The sequence below is a fragment of the Neovison vison genome, chromosome 12 (genome assembly GCF_020171115.1).
Source record: "Neovison vison isolate M4711 chromosome 12, ASM_NN_V1, whole genome shotgun sequence".
In the NCBI taxonomy this organism is placed as follows: Eukaryota; Metazoa; Chordata; class Mammalia; order Carnivora; family Mustelidae; genus Neogale; species Neogale vison.
This window is the reverse complement of record NC_058102.1, coordinates 99,633,151-99,651,553: the sequence shown is the minus strand read 5'-3', so window position 1 is coordinate 99,651,553 and position 18,403 is coordinate 99,633,151. Positions and strand designations below refer to the sequence as shown.

At 51.7% G+C, this 18,403-nt stretch overlaps 2 protein-coding genes across 3 annotated transcripts in view; both read left to right on the top strand.

Annotated features, from left to right (window-relative positions):
- HOXC4 (homeobox C4) overlaps positions 1-18,403 on the top strand; it is a 60,660-nt gene that overhangs the window by 36,680 nt on the left and 5,577 nt on the right. Inside the window, exon 1 of one of the 2 annotated variants that reach the window (XM_044227252.1) lies at positions 15,425-15,513. The exons of the other annotated variant lie outside the window; for it this stretch is intronic. The gene's annotated coding sequence lies outside the window, so the exon portion shown is untranslated. Of the gene's footprint in view, positions 1-15,424; positions 15,514-18,403 lie in introns of those variants that run through there. 2 annotated transcript variants of the gene reach the window in all.
- Positions 1,185-3,004, top strand: HOXC5 (homeobox C5). The gene is made up of 2 exons (XM_044227255.1): positions 1,185-1,857; positions 2,577-3,004. Exons 1-2 carry the CDS (start codon positions 1,404-1,406, stop codon positions 2,789-2,791), a joined length of 669 nt encoding a protein of 222 aa, XP_044083190.1. The 5' UTR covers positions 1,185-1,403; the 3' UTR covers positions 2,792-3,004.

Sequence of the window (18,403 nt, the reverse complement as noted above, 5' to 3'; positions counted from 1 at the left end):
CTAGGGGAGGGGGTTCGGAAAGGGGCCGAATGGCTGCGGAGCCCCTGGCCACAGGCTGTGAAGGTTGCCCAGGCGTCTGCCCTGCCCACCTCCTCCATCCCCCACCCCCAGCCAGGTCTTTTCCACGCCTCCAGATAGGTGAGGAATTGCTCTCCTATGGACCTTCTGTATCTAGGTCCCTGAAAACCTGTTCCAGAGGCCTTTTCCAAAAAGGGCACAAATTAGGCCTTTTCCTCTGTCTTGCTCATATAATATTTGTGGAGGCTTCAATCTTGCTTCTCCATGCCCTCAATTAACATCTATTTTCTATCCCAAATATCTGGCATAGAATACGCCATCAGGGTCATACACAGGGATGCAGAGCAGTCCTCCAAGCCCATTGTGTCTGGTTCTACACACACACACACACACACACACACACACACACACACACACACATAGAGAGAGAGAGAGAGAGAGAGAGAGAGAGAGAAAATTGCCTAGTTGCCACTCTGGGGTCCCAGTATGGTGAGGTTTACTCAACTCCCCCAGGATCCTCACCTCCAGGCTCATCCCAGAGTTCCCAGTACTTTCAGCTTCCTGACCCTCCCCCCTATCTAGTTCTGTCCACCCAGGACCCCCTTCCTCATAGCATCCTGTCCACCTCTCCAGGGTCTGGGTTCACTTCCCCATGCTAACAGTCACCTCCTCAGCAGTAGCAGGGCCTTGGGGCCTCCAAGGAGAGCGACCTCGATGCTTGGTGTAGAGAACCTGAGGTAAATCCTTTGGGATCTCCAACTTGGCCAGGGGCCCCCCTACCCAAATCTCCTTTCCTCAGCCATTTTTGAAGATTGAAAGGCTCTGGGGGCGGAGAGTCAGGGCTGTCCGTTAGTTTTTGTATCCTAAGCAAGACCTCATCTTTCCTTAAAATTAAATACAGTTTAAAAGGCCGTTTCAAGGGTTTGTTGCAGCCGCAACCAGCGTCTCTACAGGGTAGAAAATCCAGCGGTCTGAAGGCGACAAGCCAGGCTGCAATTCCTCAAAGTAGGCACCAGGTGTCGCTGTGGGCTCGTTGTCCCGGCTACCCCCCAATTCCAAGAACCATTTTTTTTCTCCCCCTCTCTCTCTTTCTCTCTCACTCCCTCTTCCCCTTGGTTGGGCTTTGCCAACATATCAAGATGCGTTTCGCCGGCTTCCATCACTAACCTCCCGGAGGTCATCAAGCCAAATTTATGAGTGGCCGCTCCAGTCACGTGACTCTATTTAAGGCTCCCTTATTTGGGAAGAGCGCATAGGATAAAGAAAGAGATATCTCCACCTATAAATTGTGCACTTTGGAGAACAAAAAACCCCTCAACTTCAAAGAGTCACAAATCACCCTTAATCAAAAAGGGTGCAGAAATTTTTTTTGGGCCCTCCCCGCCATGAGCTCCTACGTAGCCAATTCATTCTATAAGCAGAGCCCCAATATCCCTGCCTATAACATGCAAACTTGTGGGAACTATGGATCGGCCTCAGAGGTGCAGGCATCCAGGTACTGCTACGGTGGATTGGACTTAAGCATCACTTTCCCACCGCCTGCGCCTTCCAACTCTCTCCACGGGGTAGACATGGCTGCCAACCCCCGGGCTCACCCCGACCGCCCCGCCTGCAGCGCCGCGGCCGCTCCGGGACACGCTCTGGGCAGAGATGAAGCGGCTCCTCTGAACCCCGGGATGTACAGTCAGAAGGCGGCTCGCCCAGCGCTGGAGGAGCGAGCTAAGAGCAGTGGGGAGATCAAAGAGGAGCAGGCGCAGACAGGGCAGCCCGCCGGACTGAGCCAGCCACCGGCCCCGCCACAGATTTACCCGTGGATGACCAAACTGCACATGAGCCACGGTAAACTTTAGGACTTCATTTTGCGCGCTCGGGTCCGCCTGGGTTTTATAGGCCATGCGGGGCAAATAAAGAAAAAAAACCTGCGGCCATAAATTTTACGATCCAGGCATCAATGGCTCGTAAAACTGTCCACTAAAAGGCTTAGAGGCTGTGTGCGCCCAAATTTACGACGACATAATTGGATCATAGGAACAAAACGTGTATAAAAGGCAATATTCAATTTTTGGGGGAGAGGGAGGGAGTTAAAAAAATAGAGGGATCTGAAGGGTGAGGAGCGCGGGGCTCCAGAGCGGGGATCCCCCCGCGGCTCCCTCCCTCCCTCCCCTGTGGAGCCGGCTCAGCCGGCGCTGGCCGCTCCGGAGGATTCCAGCGACTCGGGAGGGGCGGGAGGGGGGTCCCCGGTGCTCGGATCTCGAGGGTGCTTATTGTTCGGTCCGAGCCTGGGTCTCCCTCTCCCCCCCAACCCCCTCAGTCCCTCCGGCTGCTGAGTGAAAGCTGCGGCGGAAAGTTTTCTGCCTGGGCAGAGGCGCCTCTCCCGGGGGCTAGACTGGGCTTGGCTGGGCTGGGCCGGGCCCGCCTGCGGCCCGCTGGGCCTGCCCTGCCCTGCTCTCCTTCTCTCCCTCCCGCGGCGGGTGGGGGCCTGGGCCGGGGTCGGGGCGCTGGGGCGCTGCACGCTATTCACCCCTTCCTGGCTTGGGGGGGGGCGCTTATATTTCCAGAGACGGACGGCAAGCGGTCCCGAACCAGTTACACGCGCTACCAGACTCTGGAACTGGAAAAAGAATTCCACTTTAACCGCTACCTCACTCGCCGCAGGCGCATAGAGATCGCCAACAACTTGTGTCTCAACGAGAGACAGATCAAGATCTGGTTCCAGAACCGCAGGATGAAGTGGAAGAAGGATTCCAAAATGAAAAGCAAAGAGGCTCTTTAGAGGCAGCGGGGAGGCCCGCAGATAGCACCCAGAGCCCGCTTTGGTCCCCGCGCCTTTCCTTTTCGGTTTTCCTCTCTATATTTTGGGAGCAAGGACGGGGGCGGCAGCACCCGCTCCGGGGCCTCACAGACAAAAGCTCTTTCCCTTGGCATTTCAGATCCCCACCGACCCCAGTTTCCCGAGGGGCTATCCGCGCTGCCCAGACTCCCTCCAGTTCTGCTCAGCACCGGGGGAGGGTGGCGGGCAGGGCAAGCTCCGCGGGGGTTCCCCAGAGGGCTGCGGGGAGCCGGGCTGGTGCTGAACGAACCCGGGCCTGGGCCTCCTCTTGGGCTTTCAGCCCCATCGCGGCCCTCCGGTTTAAGGTGGGCCCAGCAAGTGCTCCAGGACCCGCGGCCCGACCCTCCGGCCTCCCCTGTCCTTTGTTCCCGTATTAGGCTGGCCGGGCGGCTGAGGGCTGGCGAGAGTGGTTGTGCTTGGCGGAGTCTGGCCCCAGACTCGGGGTGCTTCGTTGTAGCGACTAAGCTCCATGTTTGGCTTTTAAATGATTTGCATATGAAAGGGGGAGATGACTGAAGGTCCGCCTAGGGCCCCCTCATGGCCTTAGGCTCTCCAAACCTTCTCACCCATCCCTAAGCCCGGTAACCTCTCCAGCCTGCGCCCCCGCCCCCACCCGCATGCCCTCTCAGGTCCCTCCGCCTCAGACCACTAGCTAGCTCAACTATGGGGGTTCCCTGCCACTGGACCCCAGCAAGCAGTCCTAGGTTTCTTGGCTGCCCACGAGTCCCTGCCACAACTCTCTGTGCCCTCCTGCCCCATCGCTGTTGTCCAACTATTTATTGACTCCAGGTCTTTCCTGAAACTATATTTTGTCATATCAAATAAAGACAAAGAGAGAACAGGACTAAAGATGCAGCAATGCCTCTCTGTTTGGGGCATGTATTGGGTAAAAGTATCTAAATGGGCTATAGAGTACAGGGGAGACCCACAGCTTCTCTGCCTCTTTTGAAAAAAGAATTTTTAGGAGCTTCGAGAGGGGTTGAGAAGAGGGTGGTGAAACTGAGCTCCTTCCCAGATCCCTGGTTCCCAGAAGGGCCTTTGGGGAAAGGGGAGGGCACTTAGGTGGTGTGTACTGGCGTTTCCCACGCTGTGGCTTGTCCAAGGCTTTCAGGCCTCTGTACCCCACTCCCACCTTGGCTGGGTGAATCTGAGGCCTTTAGACAAGCAAGCAGACCACTGCCTCCCAGAGCTAATCTGCAGGGCATGGGGGCTCCATGGTGCTCAGACTCGGGTCCTTTTGGGCCTCTGAAGATCTCTCCCAGGCCTAGGTGACCCATTTGGTCCCAAGAAGGATTCTCAGAAAGAGTTGGTACTGCTTGGTGAAGGGGTCTGAGGCGAGTTAAAGGAACTGTGTGTTAGCTTTTTAAGGTACCAGGGGAGATGGGAGGGAGGAGGGCAGCCTACAGTGAACCTGCCTGGCCGGCAACGTGCAAACCAGTTTCTCCCACTTCTAGGGCCTAAGGCTATGCAGGACAATTAGCTGGGAAAGGAGCTGTGTAGACTGGTGCCTGAGTCCCGTCTGTTTGCCATCATTTGTCTCAGTCTCTGGGATTTTGTGTGGAGGGGGAGTGGACTAAAGGGAAGGGGAAAAGGCAGATAATTCAGGTGGTGCTGAGGCCGGCTGTGGCCCGTACTCTGCTCTGCTCCGGGCTCCTGGAATGGGATGGGGGAGGAAGTACTTTATAGGAGAAACAAATGTGGGAAGGGTCCATAAAACTTTACTGCATTTCCTCTCCTGCCTCCCACAACGGGGGTGATTTCCTGGAGCCAAGCCTAGGCCCCCCACACTGGGGGAGGGTGCGGTTCAGGAGCTGGGCTAGAAGGCTGCTCTTACAGCCAAGAGGGAAAGGGAGCAGAGAGACTCTGGGGAGGGGCAAGGGGAATATTTATGATTATTAATGCTGATGCTCCTTGAATTTATTATAAGGACTGACTTCTCTGCATCCCACTGCCTAAGCTATCCATCTGTCTTTTTTTTTTTTTTTTTTAACCCAGGAGTCTTTCCTCACCCCGTGCCTAGCACGTAGGAGGTCTCAACAAATATTTATTGATCTGTGCCCATTGCTATGCCCTTCCGTTCGCACTCAGGCCAGGTTAGGGCGCCCGTTCGGTCTCTCCCTGACTAGCACACAAGAGTCTGCCCAGCCTAGCACCACCTCGGCTCCGCTCTCAATCTCTCTCTCTCTCTCTCTCAAATAAAATGTGTAATTTTCTTCAGGGAGTTATTTTAATTTTTTCTCCATGCTGAGTAAAACTATTGGGCGAGCGGTGAAGCGTGGAGAAGCACTGACGTCTCCAATGGGTAACGGTTAACTAAAAAAGAGGCCGCGGCGCCCGCCATCACACCCTCCAGCATCCCGGGCTGCAAAGGCCCTGAGCTCCCTCCCCCCGTGATGCACCGCCCCAGGGGTAGAAGCAGGGCTGGGCCAGAGAGCCAGGGCCCAAGATGTCAGACCCACCCTGCAGGGCCCACCAGCCCCTCTTGGCCCGGAATGCCTCTTTCCTGCAGAGTTAAGGCCTCTTTCCCTGGAGGAGCTGGAGGGTTGACTCAAGTTTGCCAGACTTGGGTGGAGGCAGCCGAGCCCGCCTGCCCCCGCCCCTTCTGTCAGGGTGCAGGCCTGCCCCAGGCCCCGGCCTCTGCTTCTGTGGCGTCAGCTGCCACAACTTTAGCAGAGGGCTCCGACGTACTCCCCTACGCTGGGACTAGGTACGGCCCAGACCCTCGCTTTCTCCCGGAACGGAGTCTTCTGCTTTGAAGCCTGGGGTGGTTCTCCCACCAGCCAGCCTCCTGGAATAATCTGCAAGCATCAGGATTTAGCCTTGCCCTGGGAAAGTTAGTGGAGGGGCTTCCAAGTCCCAAGCAGAGACCATGGAGCCTGACTCTCCACTTTGCCCAGAAGCCCACCCCCTCTGGCAGCCAGGAAAAAAAGGGGGGGGAAGCCGTGACTTACCTTCCCGGGGGAGTGGGAAGAGGGGGACATGACCCACTCTGAGCAATTAGAGGAGAGAGGAGGAAAAAAAAAAAGGAGGAAAAAAATATCAACACAACCTCGAAGGCGACAGGTCCTTATGGAAATAAGTAAGTAAATAAATAAATAAATAAGGAACCACCCTCTCCCCCCTCCCCACCCTGCAAGGGGGGTGTGGGGGTGGGGCAAAGGAGCAGCCCAAGGGCTTTTTAGTGTAACTGAGCATTAGAGAAATACGCAAGGCTTCTATGTGAATTTAGGAGTTTGAAACTTTTGGAGGTTATTTATGTGAATGGCCCGAAGGCAAGCCCGTGAGTGGCTCTTGGGGGACCACGTGATGTCATTAAACCAAGTTTTATGGTGTAGGGAGAGCTGACAAACCCACAATATATTTACATCATATATAATCTTAACTGTCCAGCCACGCAGCTGCTGGTGAGGTTTAATGCTAGGACAGAGGGCCTGGCAGTTAGAGGGGATTACGGCGCTGGGGATGATGGTGAGAGGTTACATCTTCGCAAATGAATCCCAGGCGAACGCTGTAAGTTAATTTTCTCTCTCTCTGACCCTTTCTCCCGTTTACCTAATCCCCCCTCCCCATGATAGAAGGCAGTTCCCACTCATTAAGGGGAGGGGACGAAGGCCTCCCCAGGCGTTCCCAGGCTAGGGTGGAAGAGTAGAAGCCGCTGGGAGGTAGGAGGATGGGGGAGCTTGTCTCCTCTGACCAGTCTCCCCTCCCTGCCCTTTATTTACTCCAGCTGCGAGTCAACTGTGGTAAAGAGAGGCCTGGGTTCTTAAGAGCTCTGCCAGTTCTCCCTGACCCTCTCTCCCTCCTCAGTTGGGAAGAAAGACTGCGGCAGACACATGGGTGTTTGGTGTTTGCAGGAGTGTGCCAACTCTATGGCAAGCGCAAAGGGCCTCTGGGGCCCCCCCAGACCAGGGAGGGGGCCAGTTCAGCCCTTGGGCCAGTAGTTCACAGTCCAGGCAGGTCAGGCAGCTGGAGAGGGAGGCCAGGAAGGCAGGCTTTGGGACTTCTGAGTCTCCAGGGTGCGACCTGAAATTGCAGAAGCATCTTAAAGGAAGCTGGCTGAGCCCAGAGAGTCCCAAAGCATTTTCTCTTTCCTCACCACCAGGCCCGGTGGACAGCTGTCCCAGCATCTGTAGTCTGGGGTCTTGGTCGGCCTGGAGCCAGGGTAGTTTCATGCCTCCCTCTAGCTGTTGGGATCTTTCCTGGCATTCTCAAGCCCTTGCCTGAGGCAAAAGTAGGCCCAGGAGGGACTACTTTTAGGAGTATAAATGGGTTGGAGAGTGGAGGCAATGTTTTTACTAGACTGACCAGGAAAAGCCCCCCAGCTCTGGGGAGAGAGTGACCTCCGGGGGGTGGAGGAACCATCAGGGCCCGATATGGACATGGAGTTCTTCTGACAGTCTCAGGCTCAGGCTCCCTAACAGTATCTAGGAAGGAGGCTTCCAGCACGGGAGGCACGTGTCCTCCACACCTGGGAGCGCAGCCCCCTCCCCATTTGGCACCCGGAGCTAAGCCAGGACAGCAATGACATAGAAACTCAGTCTTCTTGAAGGGGCCGACAGAATCCTACTGAATCTGGCGGGATTCGGAATCAGGGCGGAAGGTGGGCCCATCCAGGCCAAAGAAAAAGGAGAAGAGTGGCGGGGAGAGCCAGGTCTGCGCCTTCCCAAAAGGGAGGATTGCTGTGGGGATCCAGGGCACACGCTTTTGTGGAGAAGCGCGGTTGAGGACGGGAAGAGGATGTAGTTAGTGTGCCCCTGCCACCCAAGGGGACTGAGGAAGAAGCAGGACTCAAGCAGAGACAGAGAGCCCAGGCCCGCTCTGAGAGAGTGAAGGGGAAAAGAGACCCAAAGACATCCCTGAGCCAGGCGATCTCCAAGCCCAGCTCTAGCGGGCTCTCAGGCTCTCGCTTGCATAAGCAGCGCTGAGGCGGGACTTGGGGGACTCCCTGAAGCCATCCCTCTGGGGACCCCTGTCCCAAACCATGATTGGGCCTCCCTCGGTACCATAGTCCTCCCTACTCCTTTATTTCCCAGGGAAGCATGAGGATCCCAGAGGATTTCCCCAGGAGCCCATTCAAAAAATTAACTCTCATATTCTTCCTTTCTAATAATTAGCCCTCTCCACTCTCCCCTCCTCACTAGTCTGTGATTTGCTGGGGGTGGTTCTGGAAACTTTCCATTCAAGCCTCAGGGAGATGGGAGTTTTCCTTGCTTTCTAACTTGACTCTTCCCCTCCCGCCGGCTCCCCAGGGCTTTAGGGAGCGAATCTAATGGTCTTCATCCAAGAATTTAGCCAGGGCCAAAGTTCCACACCGAGGCAAACTCAGCCTTCCCATACCCCTGGGTAAAGCGCAGTCCCATTCCGTTCCTCCTCTCCGTGGAGAAGGGTGTGTGTTTCTGTTTTATAGATTTACACAACATCTCTTGAGGGTTCCTCATCTCTTTTTCTGTCCCTTAGGCTCAAAAGTTCCATTTAAATATCACTCCCTCTTCCTGCCCCAGCAATACTAGATCTTCCTTCCTCTCAATCTGTCTGGGCCAGTTTTTTGTTATTTTTTAGAACAAATACATAAAGACAAATATAGATAGAAGAAAGACAAATATAAGTTGGGCCTGAGATTCTTGCTTTTTCCACCCTGCCCCCCACCCCGTACTTGATTTTGGGGTCTTCCTGGAGTGGGAGGTGGGTGATCCATCAAGTGCCAAGGTGCCCCAGTCAACCCGGGAAGCTTTTAATTTTGTTCCTAGCTCTTTAACCCTGGAAAAGGTCAAACAACCAATCAGAAATGCGCTAAGCAGGGTCACATGGCCCCCACCAACCAATCAGCCAAAAAGTAATTGGGTCTGTCTCGCCCTTCCCCTCCATTCCTCTTCCTCCATCCCTCCCTAATCGTCTTTAGCTCCTGGGTCTGCCCTATCTCAGATAGGAATGGAAACAGCGATGCTGAGAATATTCTAGCCCCTCCCTTTGTCCCTGAACTAGTTCTAGGGACTCTTTGGCTTGCATCCTGTAGTTCTAACCATGTGCCTTGGCCTCGAGGTCAGTCTCAGTTGTACAGGGATCTGAAGTTGTGGGAGTGTCCTCTGGATCATTCCCATTTTCTCCGGTGAGATCCTATCTAATTCACTGGGCTTTATAGACGTGGACTCTCGATCAGGGTGTACAGTAGGTGTGGATATGAAATCCAGTTCTGAATTCAAATTCTGATGGTGATTATCCCCTAAACACTTACCTTGTACCAGTTTCCATTCTCTTCTGATCCTCCTGGGGACTGGTACGGGCGAGTAGAACTTTTTAAAAATTTATCTCTCTGGAAGTGCCCCAGAGCCATTTGCTTTGTCAAATGACCCCTGATGTGGGGGAAGGGAGCAGAAGTGGATTGAAAGTTGTGTTTGGTACCTCTAGCTTGTTGAATAACTTTGAGACAGTTGAAAAAGTGTTTTGGAGGGATGCCTGGGTGGCTCTGTCAGTTAAGAGTCTGCCTTGGCTCAGGTGGTGATCCCAGGACCAGGTCATGATCCCAGGGTCCTGGGATCCAGTCCTGCATTGGGCCCCTTGCTCAGCAGGGATCCTGCTTCTCCTTCTGCCTGCCACTCCACCTGCTTGTGCTCTCTCTCTCTCTGACACATAAATAAATAAAATCTTTTTTAAAAAAGGGATTTGGAAAAAGGAGTGAGCACAGAAAATCAGGACCCTCCCCTGATATATTATAAAGAGTTGATTAATTTAAGTCCCTTTCCTTTGCATTCTAAATAATAATAATAAACACCTAAGTGATGATCCTGTGTTCTGGCCAGTAGCTATTACAGGACACAACCACCAAAGGTGTGGCTTCCTGTGTTTGTGTTTACATGGGTCAAGTCAGAACAAACAGTGGGTGGGAAACTATTTCTGAGCAAGAGCACCTGATGGCACAGAAGCTGTGCACGTAGGACAGAAGTGCTGTGTTTCCTGAACACCTGGGCTGGGCCCTGAGCCAATCCACTCGTGCATGGGTCCAGACCCAGACATTGCTCCCTCCAGTACCCTCCGGTCTCCAGGGCTTTGTTCCATGGTTGATTTTAAGGTTGAGTTCCCATTCCCTCCTCTTCTCCTCTTGTTCTTCTACCTTCCTGAGCTGACTGAAGGGCAGGAGCTCTGATGGACTGTACCACCCAGACCTCTAAAGTCTGTTTAGGGGCATCAAGGGTGCAGGGGTGGAAAGAATAAGCCAATATGAACTCGGCTTTGACAGCATGACTCTGCTCATTGGTCTTCTGGGTGGGCCTGATTTTGGGACAATGCATAGGACAGATGGAAGGTTTGGAATAAGAAGTCAGAGGAAGGGCAGCTCTTCTCAGAAACCAGAGAGCCCCTACTTTCTAAGTCAACTTCAACCATACTGCACCACTAACCTCTTTCATCTGTTAGAATTAAAGCACACACATTTATTTTTCTCTGGTAGGTGGTGAGGTAGTCTTTGAGACCAACCTTCACCTCCAGTGTGAGTTTCTCACATTGGAGTTTCTAGATCTCATGAAGGGTAGAAAAAGAAAGATGGAGGCTTGTTTCTGTCCAAACAGGCACTGGGAAGAGAGATGGTATTGCCTCAATTCCCTCTAATATCCATGTGAATTTTATCTGTCTCTTTGACTCTCCCTTTCTGTGTACCAGGTCTTTGGGCTGAGTTCTTGAACTGAAACATCAGGATCCTAGACTTCAGTTCTCTGTTTTCTTTTGCTGGGGGTGCATGAATTACTCTGAACCTCCTGCTCATGGGAATGGAGACCCTGGAGCTCTTTGAGATGGAGAAAAGAGACAATCCAGATTTAAGACCCCCAAGCTAAGGCTTTCTGGATTAGTTCAATTTAAGGAAGGAACTTCCTAAACTGCTGGAGGGCCAAGAAAATCACATTCCCTTTTATTGGACCCTTGTAACCCAGAAGAGTGTGTCTGCATAATCCCTTGGCTGCTTTGATGGGGCTCTAGAAGCTCAAGTTGTCTAGACTGAGGCATTGGGGTGATTGAGATCTCTTTGTCCTTGAGTCCTACAGAACCCTGGGATCCATCTTCTTCTGCCATTCCTAAGGGTCATGGAGGGGCAAAAGGAAAACAGGAATACCCAGGAGGATTCGCTCTGTGTGTGTGTGTGTATGTGTGTGTGTAATGGGGGTGGGTGGGTGGGATGCAATTTGGGACTTGGGATAGTTGAGCAAGGCAATCCAGGACTTGTTCAGCCTCTGATGACCAGGCCTTAAGATCTACAATGAGAAGTTGAATAGGAGACTTATGCAGGAAGGCAGCTTTTTCTCTACACCTGACACACATACAGAGAAAGTTCCACCATGATCTGCAGCCTCACATGGCCTGGGTGGACTATATGGGCTCAGCTACTTGGTATTCCTTCAGGACTGCAGGTGTCACAGTTCTCAGAGAGGTAGGGCAGGCCGGGTTCTGCCCTTGAAAGTTCCCTATATCTCCCAGCCCCCTGAACTAGAACACCACACCGGAACACACAGAAGTATATATATGTGTTCAAGTATGGTATGAAATAGAATCCCTGGCAGGATACGGTAAACCAGCTGACTTGAGCTAACTTCCCACTCATTGTCCTGCCCCATTTTTCCCATGGGTTCAAACTGGAGACCATTTCTCTTCCCCAGCCCACCCCTGCCCCTCAACCCCCGGGGGGAACTGTTAAATTTCCTCTCTTCTGCCTCCCTGGAAAACCAAGACCCTGGAGCAGCCCCACAGATGGTGGCACCCAGGCTCTTGATGACCTTTAGTGTCCTGTTGTTCTGTTGGGTTGGGGGGGGTGTTGGAAGACAATGTGGGACTACAAGACCAGACCCCTTATCTGATCAAATCCTCCCTTTACTTGCTATTGTAGACTCAAACTCAAACTCAGGGCTGCTTCTTTGTTCAGTGGGGAAAATTTTCATCTAGTAAATATTTCTTTAAAAAGTCAACTTTTTGGAAAATCGTGTGTGTGTGTGTGTGTGTGTGTGTGTGTGTGTGTGTGCTGTGTGGTGTGAATGAAGGAAGTAATGGTCAGGTCCCTCATTTTAGATTGTGTCTCTCCCTGTCCTCTGGGTGGAGGATGGGGGCGTGGGCTGAGGTTTTATTGAGGGTGCTTTTCCTGTTGGGAGTAGAGATGGGGTCATAAAAGCCTAGAGGAGGCTGTTTTGATCTGGTGACTTCTCAGGAAGTAGCATCTGAGGTTTTGCTTTGAAAATCACTCTCCCCCAAGCTGGCCAGCTAAATTGGATTGCACTTCCCCAAGCCCACCTGGGGCCCCTCCTTACCTCCCTTTCCCCAGTAAACCAAAGGAGAAAAATAAAAAGAAGTCCAGAGCTTTCTAAATCCTATGCCTCCAGTAAGAAAAGGGCTCCTTGGTGATTTCTTCCCCCTCAAAGTTCCAGGTTTAAAAACCATGCAACCTTTCGTTTTTCTTTTTGTCCACACAGACCTTGGTTCCCCCCAACCCCTCAATTTAAAAAGAACTAACATAGAAGGCAATCAGCTTCTGAGCCTGGTGATAGTACTGTGACTCCTGGGGACTCTACCATAACTTCTGGGTCTGCTATTCTCCTGTGACCCCTTTCTTGAGCCCCAAACCCTTTCTTTGGAAGGTGGGACTTCAGGTATATAGAAAACTCTTGAGAAGAGATATTGGGAGTGAGGCATATAGAAGAACCTATCTAGAACTGAATGAATGGAGGAAGCTCTCTATAGTGACCGGGTTTTATGTAATTAAAGATGGGTGCAGGGGTGTGTGTGTGTGTGTGTGCATGTGTTTCCGTGCTCACGCACGTGAAAGCCCAAAGCCTTCTCACATCTCACTGTAATCACATTATCTCCAAACTAAACCGTATTTTACCTGAATAGCTCCATTTTGTAATGTTAATGAGCCTTCCCCCAAAGACACCCCAACCTCCCACCGGTCCCTTCATCCCCAGCCGTGGGCTAAGGAGATGAAGGGAATGGAAGTAAAGAGTTCTCTACCTCCATCTCTATTAGGGACGCTTCCAGGCCTAGGGATCAGGGCTCTTATATATCGCTGGAGAAATGCCCCCATATGCTGGAAATGAGGCCACAGATTATATGCGTTCGTGGGCCTCTTAGACCTTATGCAGGCTCTAGTTTACCCTCATTTGTTCCCCAGAGAAGTCTGGACTGGAACACCCCAAGCCCACAAGCACTAGAAAATCTCCCTCATTCCTAGGACTCAATGCAAATATACCTATCCTTATAGAGAGCTGAGCAGTCCATGAGTAGTCCAATAGCTACCCTTGTGAAAATGTATTTATAGGTCTATCTATGTCTATATAACAGGATGTATGTTTTATTTCACTCTCTACTCCACATTTAAATGCAGGTGTATAGATCTTTAGATTTATAGATCCACAGTGAACATACCAGTCCTCTGTCGAATTCCTGTGTGTGCGTTACCAATCTTTCGGTAGTGGTTGGATGTATACGCTGGGATGTATTGGTACAGCTCTTGCTAAACATCTAGATGAATTTTGGGTTTTTTCCCCCCTATTGGAAAGAAATATGTGTGTGTTGCTCAATCTCTATTTTGAAAATTTTATCTAGATTTATGCAAGGGCCTCAATGCGTAAAATAGCTACATATTGAAGCTACATATTTGGAGATCTTTATGGTCTTTGCAATTTTGCTGCAAACTTAAACATTTAAGCATATGTTTAGAGATGGTTCCATGATACGTATATCTATATGTAGGGGCATAGATCTCCCTCTGAAAGGATTTAAACCACTGCATCTCTCTGTCTATCTCTGTGATCAATAGAGACATCAGGCAAATGGGCATGGAGAACAAATACCTTTTGGATGTTTTGCTTATTAAAGTGAGTGATTCTGTTGCTATCTCTAATGCGATCTCCAAATCTAGTACAACTGAGTCCTCTGCCCCCTGGAAAAGCCACTGTAGGGACCATAGCCTCTCTCTCCAGGCTGTCCCTGTGCCCTAAATTCCCAGTCAGTCTCCCCATCCTGCAGTACCTCTCAAGACAGCCCCTAAGGAGAAGGGGAGAGAAGAAGGGGAGAACCCTTCAACCCGGCTCCTCTTGGCTCCTCTTGGCTCTCAGGGTGAAGAGACTGACCGGGGCGTGAGAGTCCTCCCCAACCCCAACTGGACCTTTGGATTTGGGGGAAAGGGGTGATTAAGTCCTCGACCGTTTTTTTGGAGGGTGCCCAATGGTGCCAGGGTCACCGCCCGACCCCTAGGTGTCCCCTTCCCGGTTGTTCTTGGTACCCAGGGCCCAATTAAGCGGCCGCAGCGCTCCCTGCAGCCACGCTCTTATCGGCCGGGATTGATGCCTCCGCCGCTCCTGTATATCATTTCCAAGATTTTTTCTGTCCAACTCCTCGGCTCCTTTGGCTTCCGCGGCTTTGACTAATGATTGCTACAGATGCCAACGTCTCCAGAATCCTAATAGCCAGGCAGGCGGACTCTTATTTACCCGGCAACATTGCGGCGTGGGGGTGGGGGGAAGGGGGTTGGGGGTGCAGGGGTTAGGGTGCTGTAAGTCCGAGGACAGGGAGAAGGTTGCGACCAACTCAAGTTTCACTGAACTTCTTCCCCAATGAGGAAGACATCCCAAGTCCCTCCTCTCCCCGAGGGGGAAAATATAATCAGAAAATACTGCTAATAGTAACTTATTGCTTGCCTCGTTGGAAGGGATCAAAGAATAAACAGGACGTGGGAGAATAATCAGAGGAATGTTTATTAGTTGTAAATAGATGAGAGAGCGGAAAACCAGCGGTTTGGGGAGGAAAGAGAGTGTTTTCTTCCGGAGGGAGAGAGACGGGAAAGAGGTCAGCCACAGCGGGCTCAGGGGCTCCTTTTCTTTATTCCACGGCTCACCCATCCCCTCCTCTCCCCAAATCCACACTTCTTCTAAATGAAAGTTCCTTCCCCCTTCCCCATCCTTCACCTCACCTTCAGTACCTCCGGCGCAGGGGCCGCTGACCCGCGTGTTGTCGGACGCAGGTGCCCGCAACCCAGAGCGCTGGGGCTGCCAGGCCGACGGGCCTCTGTCTGGGGCCGGGAGGCAAAGGCAGAGTCCGCGGCCGGCTGCGGGCTGGGGGGGCCGCTCGCCCTGCGGTCCCGCTGGCGCTCAGGGGCTGAAAGTTGTGGACGATTTTGCTGGTCCTGGCGCTTGTGGCCCTCCGGCGTGGGGCGGCTCTTTGGGGAAAGCGGCTGGAGCTCCTCGCCGAGCCTGGAGCCCGGGGTGTTTCTGCCTCGGGTCCCCATCCAGACCTTCTAAAACACGCCATATTCGGGTGAAGAGAAAACACAAAAACGCGGAGCAGCGCAGCTCCGGGCCCAGGCATGGAGTGATAACTCAAACACGGAACATTTTTCTATCAGAGGATAATGGAGCACAAAATAATTCAGGAAGGCGAATGGGCAGGGCCCGAGTGGCAGAGCCCGGCGGCGTGGGGCGGCTGCAGCCCGGGCTGCGCGCCGAGAACCGTGGGAGGACCATTTCGTTGGAGTGTAGGGCGAGGCAGCAGCCCGGACCGGACCCAGGCCACCCGAGGGGCAGTCTCTAAATCACGGCCCGTCAGGAGGACTCGGAAACACAAAAAGAGAGCCGAAAGATTTAAACAGTCGGAGGCAGAGGCGTCCCGACGCGACCAAAGCGAAAATCAATCACGTAATTAAACCGGGGCGAGGGCGAGGCCCGAGGCTGGGGGTCCAGGGTTCGGAGGAGGCGGCCAAGGTGCGCGCCGAGGCGGGCGAGCGGCCCGGGGATGGGGGCTCACCCGCCGGGCCTGAGCGCGGAGGGGCTGCGGGCAAGTTTAGAGCGGATCGCAATGGATTCCCGCTTGGCTGGGAAGAGAACAGGCTGCGTGTCTTCTCCCAAGCCAGATCCAGAAGCTACCGATGGCCCTTTCTCCGGGCCCCCCATTTTTATGGAGCTGTGGTGCGGGGTTAAAGGTTGCTCCCAATTGTCCAGTGGTGCCAGGGATGTGTCTAGGGAAGTTTGTCTGGGAGCCCAGGGGGAACCAAGATGCTGCCTCTGGGTTTGAGGGGATGGAAGGGGTTGGCACCCCAGTTTCAGGCCCTTGCATAAGTGACCTGGGCCTTGATTGCCCCAACTCAGAAGTCAAGGCAACCTTTGGAATGACTCCCATCTGTGGGCCAAGGCTGGGAAAGTAGGGGGCAAGTGGGCTTTATTAAAGGAGAAACTCAGGGCTGAACAAACTGGGCCCCTTTGGGCAGGGAAGGAGAAGGGACAGTTCCTGGGAGAGGAAAATGAAGCACATTGGGAGCTCTGTTTAGTGAGGGAATGATGCTCTTGTTATTATAGAGGTTAATAATGGTAATGATCTTGTATGGCTGGGTCAGTCCAGAGAGACCAAGCTTTCCACAGTCCTTTCTCACAGAGGTTTTTCTGGATAGTCAAGGGGGCCCCAACTTGGTTGTGGTTGGGGAGAATAAAATAAAGACCTTCCTTCCCTTCCCTTCCCCTGCCCTTTCCTCTCTGACTCCTTGAGGACTCCAGAAAACAAGGGAATCTTATAAAAAATCTCCATCACTCCCCCACCCCCATTATTTTCCTCTGTTCTTTCCAGCTCACTAAAATGCACTGTCTCCGGGTGGTGGGCTTTCCTGGAGTGCCCTTCTCATGAAGAAAGCAGTTCCAAGTCCCCAGGAATTCTGTCTCTGACCCTGGAGGAGAGACACCCAAGATTTTCTTGCCTACTCCATAGAATTCTCCCTCTTTCCTTAGTCTTTCCCAGTTTCTGCCTTTCTTGGTTCTTGGTGCCTGATCCCAAGGTTCCGTGGCAGCTCAGAGGCCAAGAAGAGATTGGGCCATTTTGAGATGCCCTCGTCAAGCCCCCAGAGGGTTCCCAGCCTCCTATCATTTCATTAATTCTGGAAGCACAGGCCAGGGAGCCCACCATAAGCTACTCCAGAGCCAGCCTAATTCCTAGAACTTTCAAAACTACATTTCACCTCCTTTAAAAGTGAAAGTCCTTTCCCCCCTTAACAGGAAAGTTAAGGTTACAAATCTCCAGCAGTGCAAGCTTCCTGCAGCCTTAAGTCAGAATTTTTAGCAGTAACAACAACAATATTAATAATAAAAATAATTAAAGCTTGCATCAAGAGCAGAAAGGGACACCCTAGCTCAAGTTTTAAAGGGAATATAATCCAGCAGCCTTGGATGAGAGTGAGGCTGAGTGAGGCCAGGATGACCAAGAAAGGGGGTGAGGAACCCAATCTCTAACTAACAATTTCTCCAGCATAAAAATGAAACATCAAATTCGTTAGCCCAGGGCCTTCATTTTTCCCCTTCCACATTATAACTAGTTATTGAACTCGCTGGAAGATCTAAAGGCCATTTGCGAAGAGACAAATTTCAATGGAGTTTCCCCATCAATAACCCCATGGCAGTGACCTATTGGAACAAGTCAAACACCCGAGGTGAAATGCAGGTCACTCTGTCTAACCAATATTAAAATGCGGCCACTTTTTAAAAAGCCACTTTAAACGAGATTTGAGGAAAATTGAATTCCAAGGAAGGCAAGGCAAGGAGGGGGAAATCCACGAGAGGACCTTGCCTATGGTCTCTGAACAAACAAGAGAAATTCATCTTTAATATTTTAAAGGGGGGCAAATTAACATTCCCATGATTGCTTTTTTTTTTTTTTTTTGAGACTATAAGCGATTCCAGGAGAAAAAAAAAGGTTTAGTATTTTCTGGTGACACGTCCAGGTTATTAAAATCATTTTAGACCAATTCATTACTTTTACTGACAAGAGATTTAAGAAAAAATCAATTAAGCATTTGCATATTCTTTTGCATACATTACCTCTGCCTGCTGGCATTAGAAAGGGACAAAAACACACATATAGACATACATACGCCGCAAAAAAAAGAGATAAGAGTCTTGCTTTACTTTGGGGTTTTCAGGATGCTTGGAGAAAAAATAAAAATGGAGGGAATTACTTGATTGCATACCATCTAATAGTCCATTTATTTGAGGAAGAGGAAAGCGAGGTGTTGCGATTTTTTTATCTCTAGCACAACAATAACAAAACGACATCATACACCCACACAAAAGCCTGCACTTCCCAGAGTGGGAAAAGGAATGACCCTCATTTTCCTTCTCTTTGCCCTCCAAATCCTGAGTTGGTTCTCCCATTTATTTTTCTCCCTAGGAAAATCCAGGGAGTCTGAGGGGTGAGATTTTAATACAGCACAGAATGTGTGGAGCCGCCGAGGTCCCCCAGCCGGCAGCTTGTTACTGGGGAGGGGAGGAATATGGGTTATCCAACGGTCAGTATGGTAATCTGGGCACAATAAGGCCTCGCACACAATGGACACATATTTTTCTTCAGCGGTGTCAGAAGGGAAGCGCTTTGTACTGAAACGTGTTTCCGAAAGAGAAACCAGATCGAGATTTAGAAAGGAGATGGGGAGGGTGGCATTCAGAGAGCGTTTGGAAGCTGGCAGAGGGTGGTCAGAAAAAATAAAAAATAAAATAAAATTGGGGTAGAGAGAGGTGGAGGGCAAGCGGGGATGGAGATCCTTGGGCT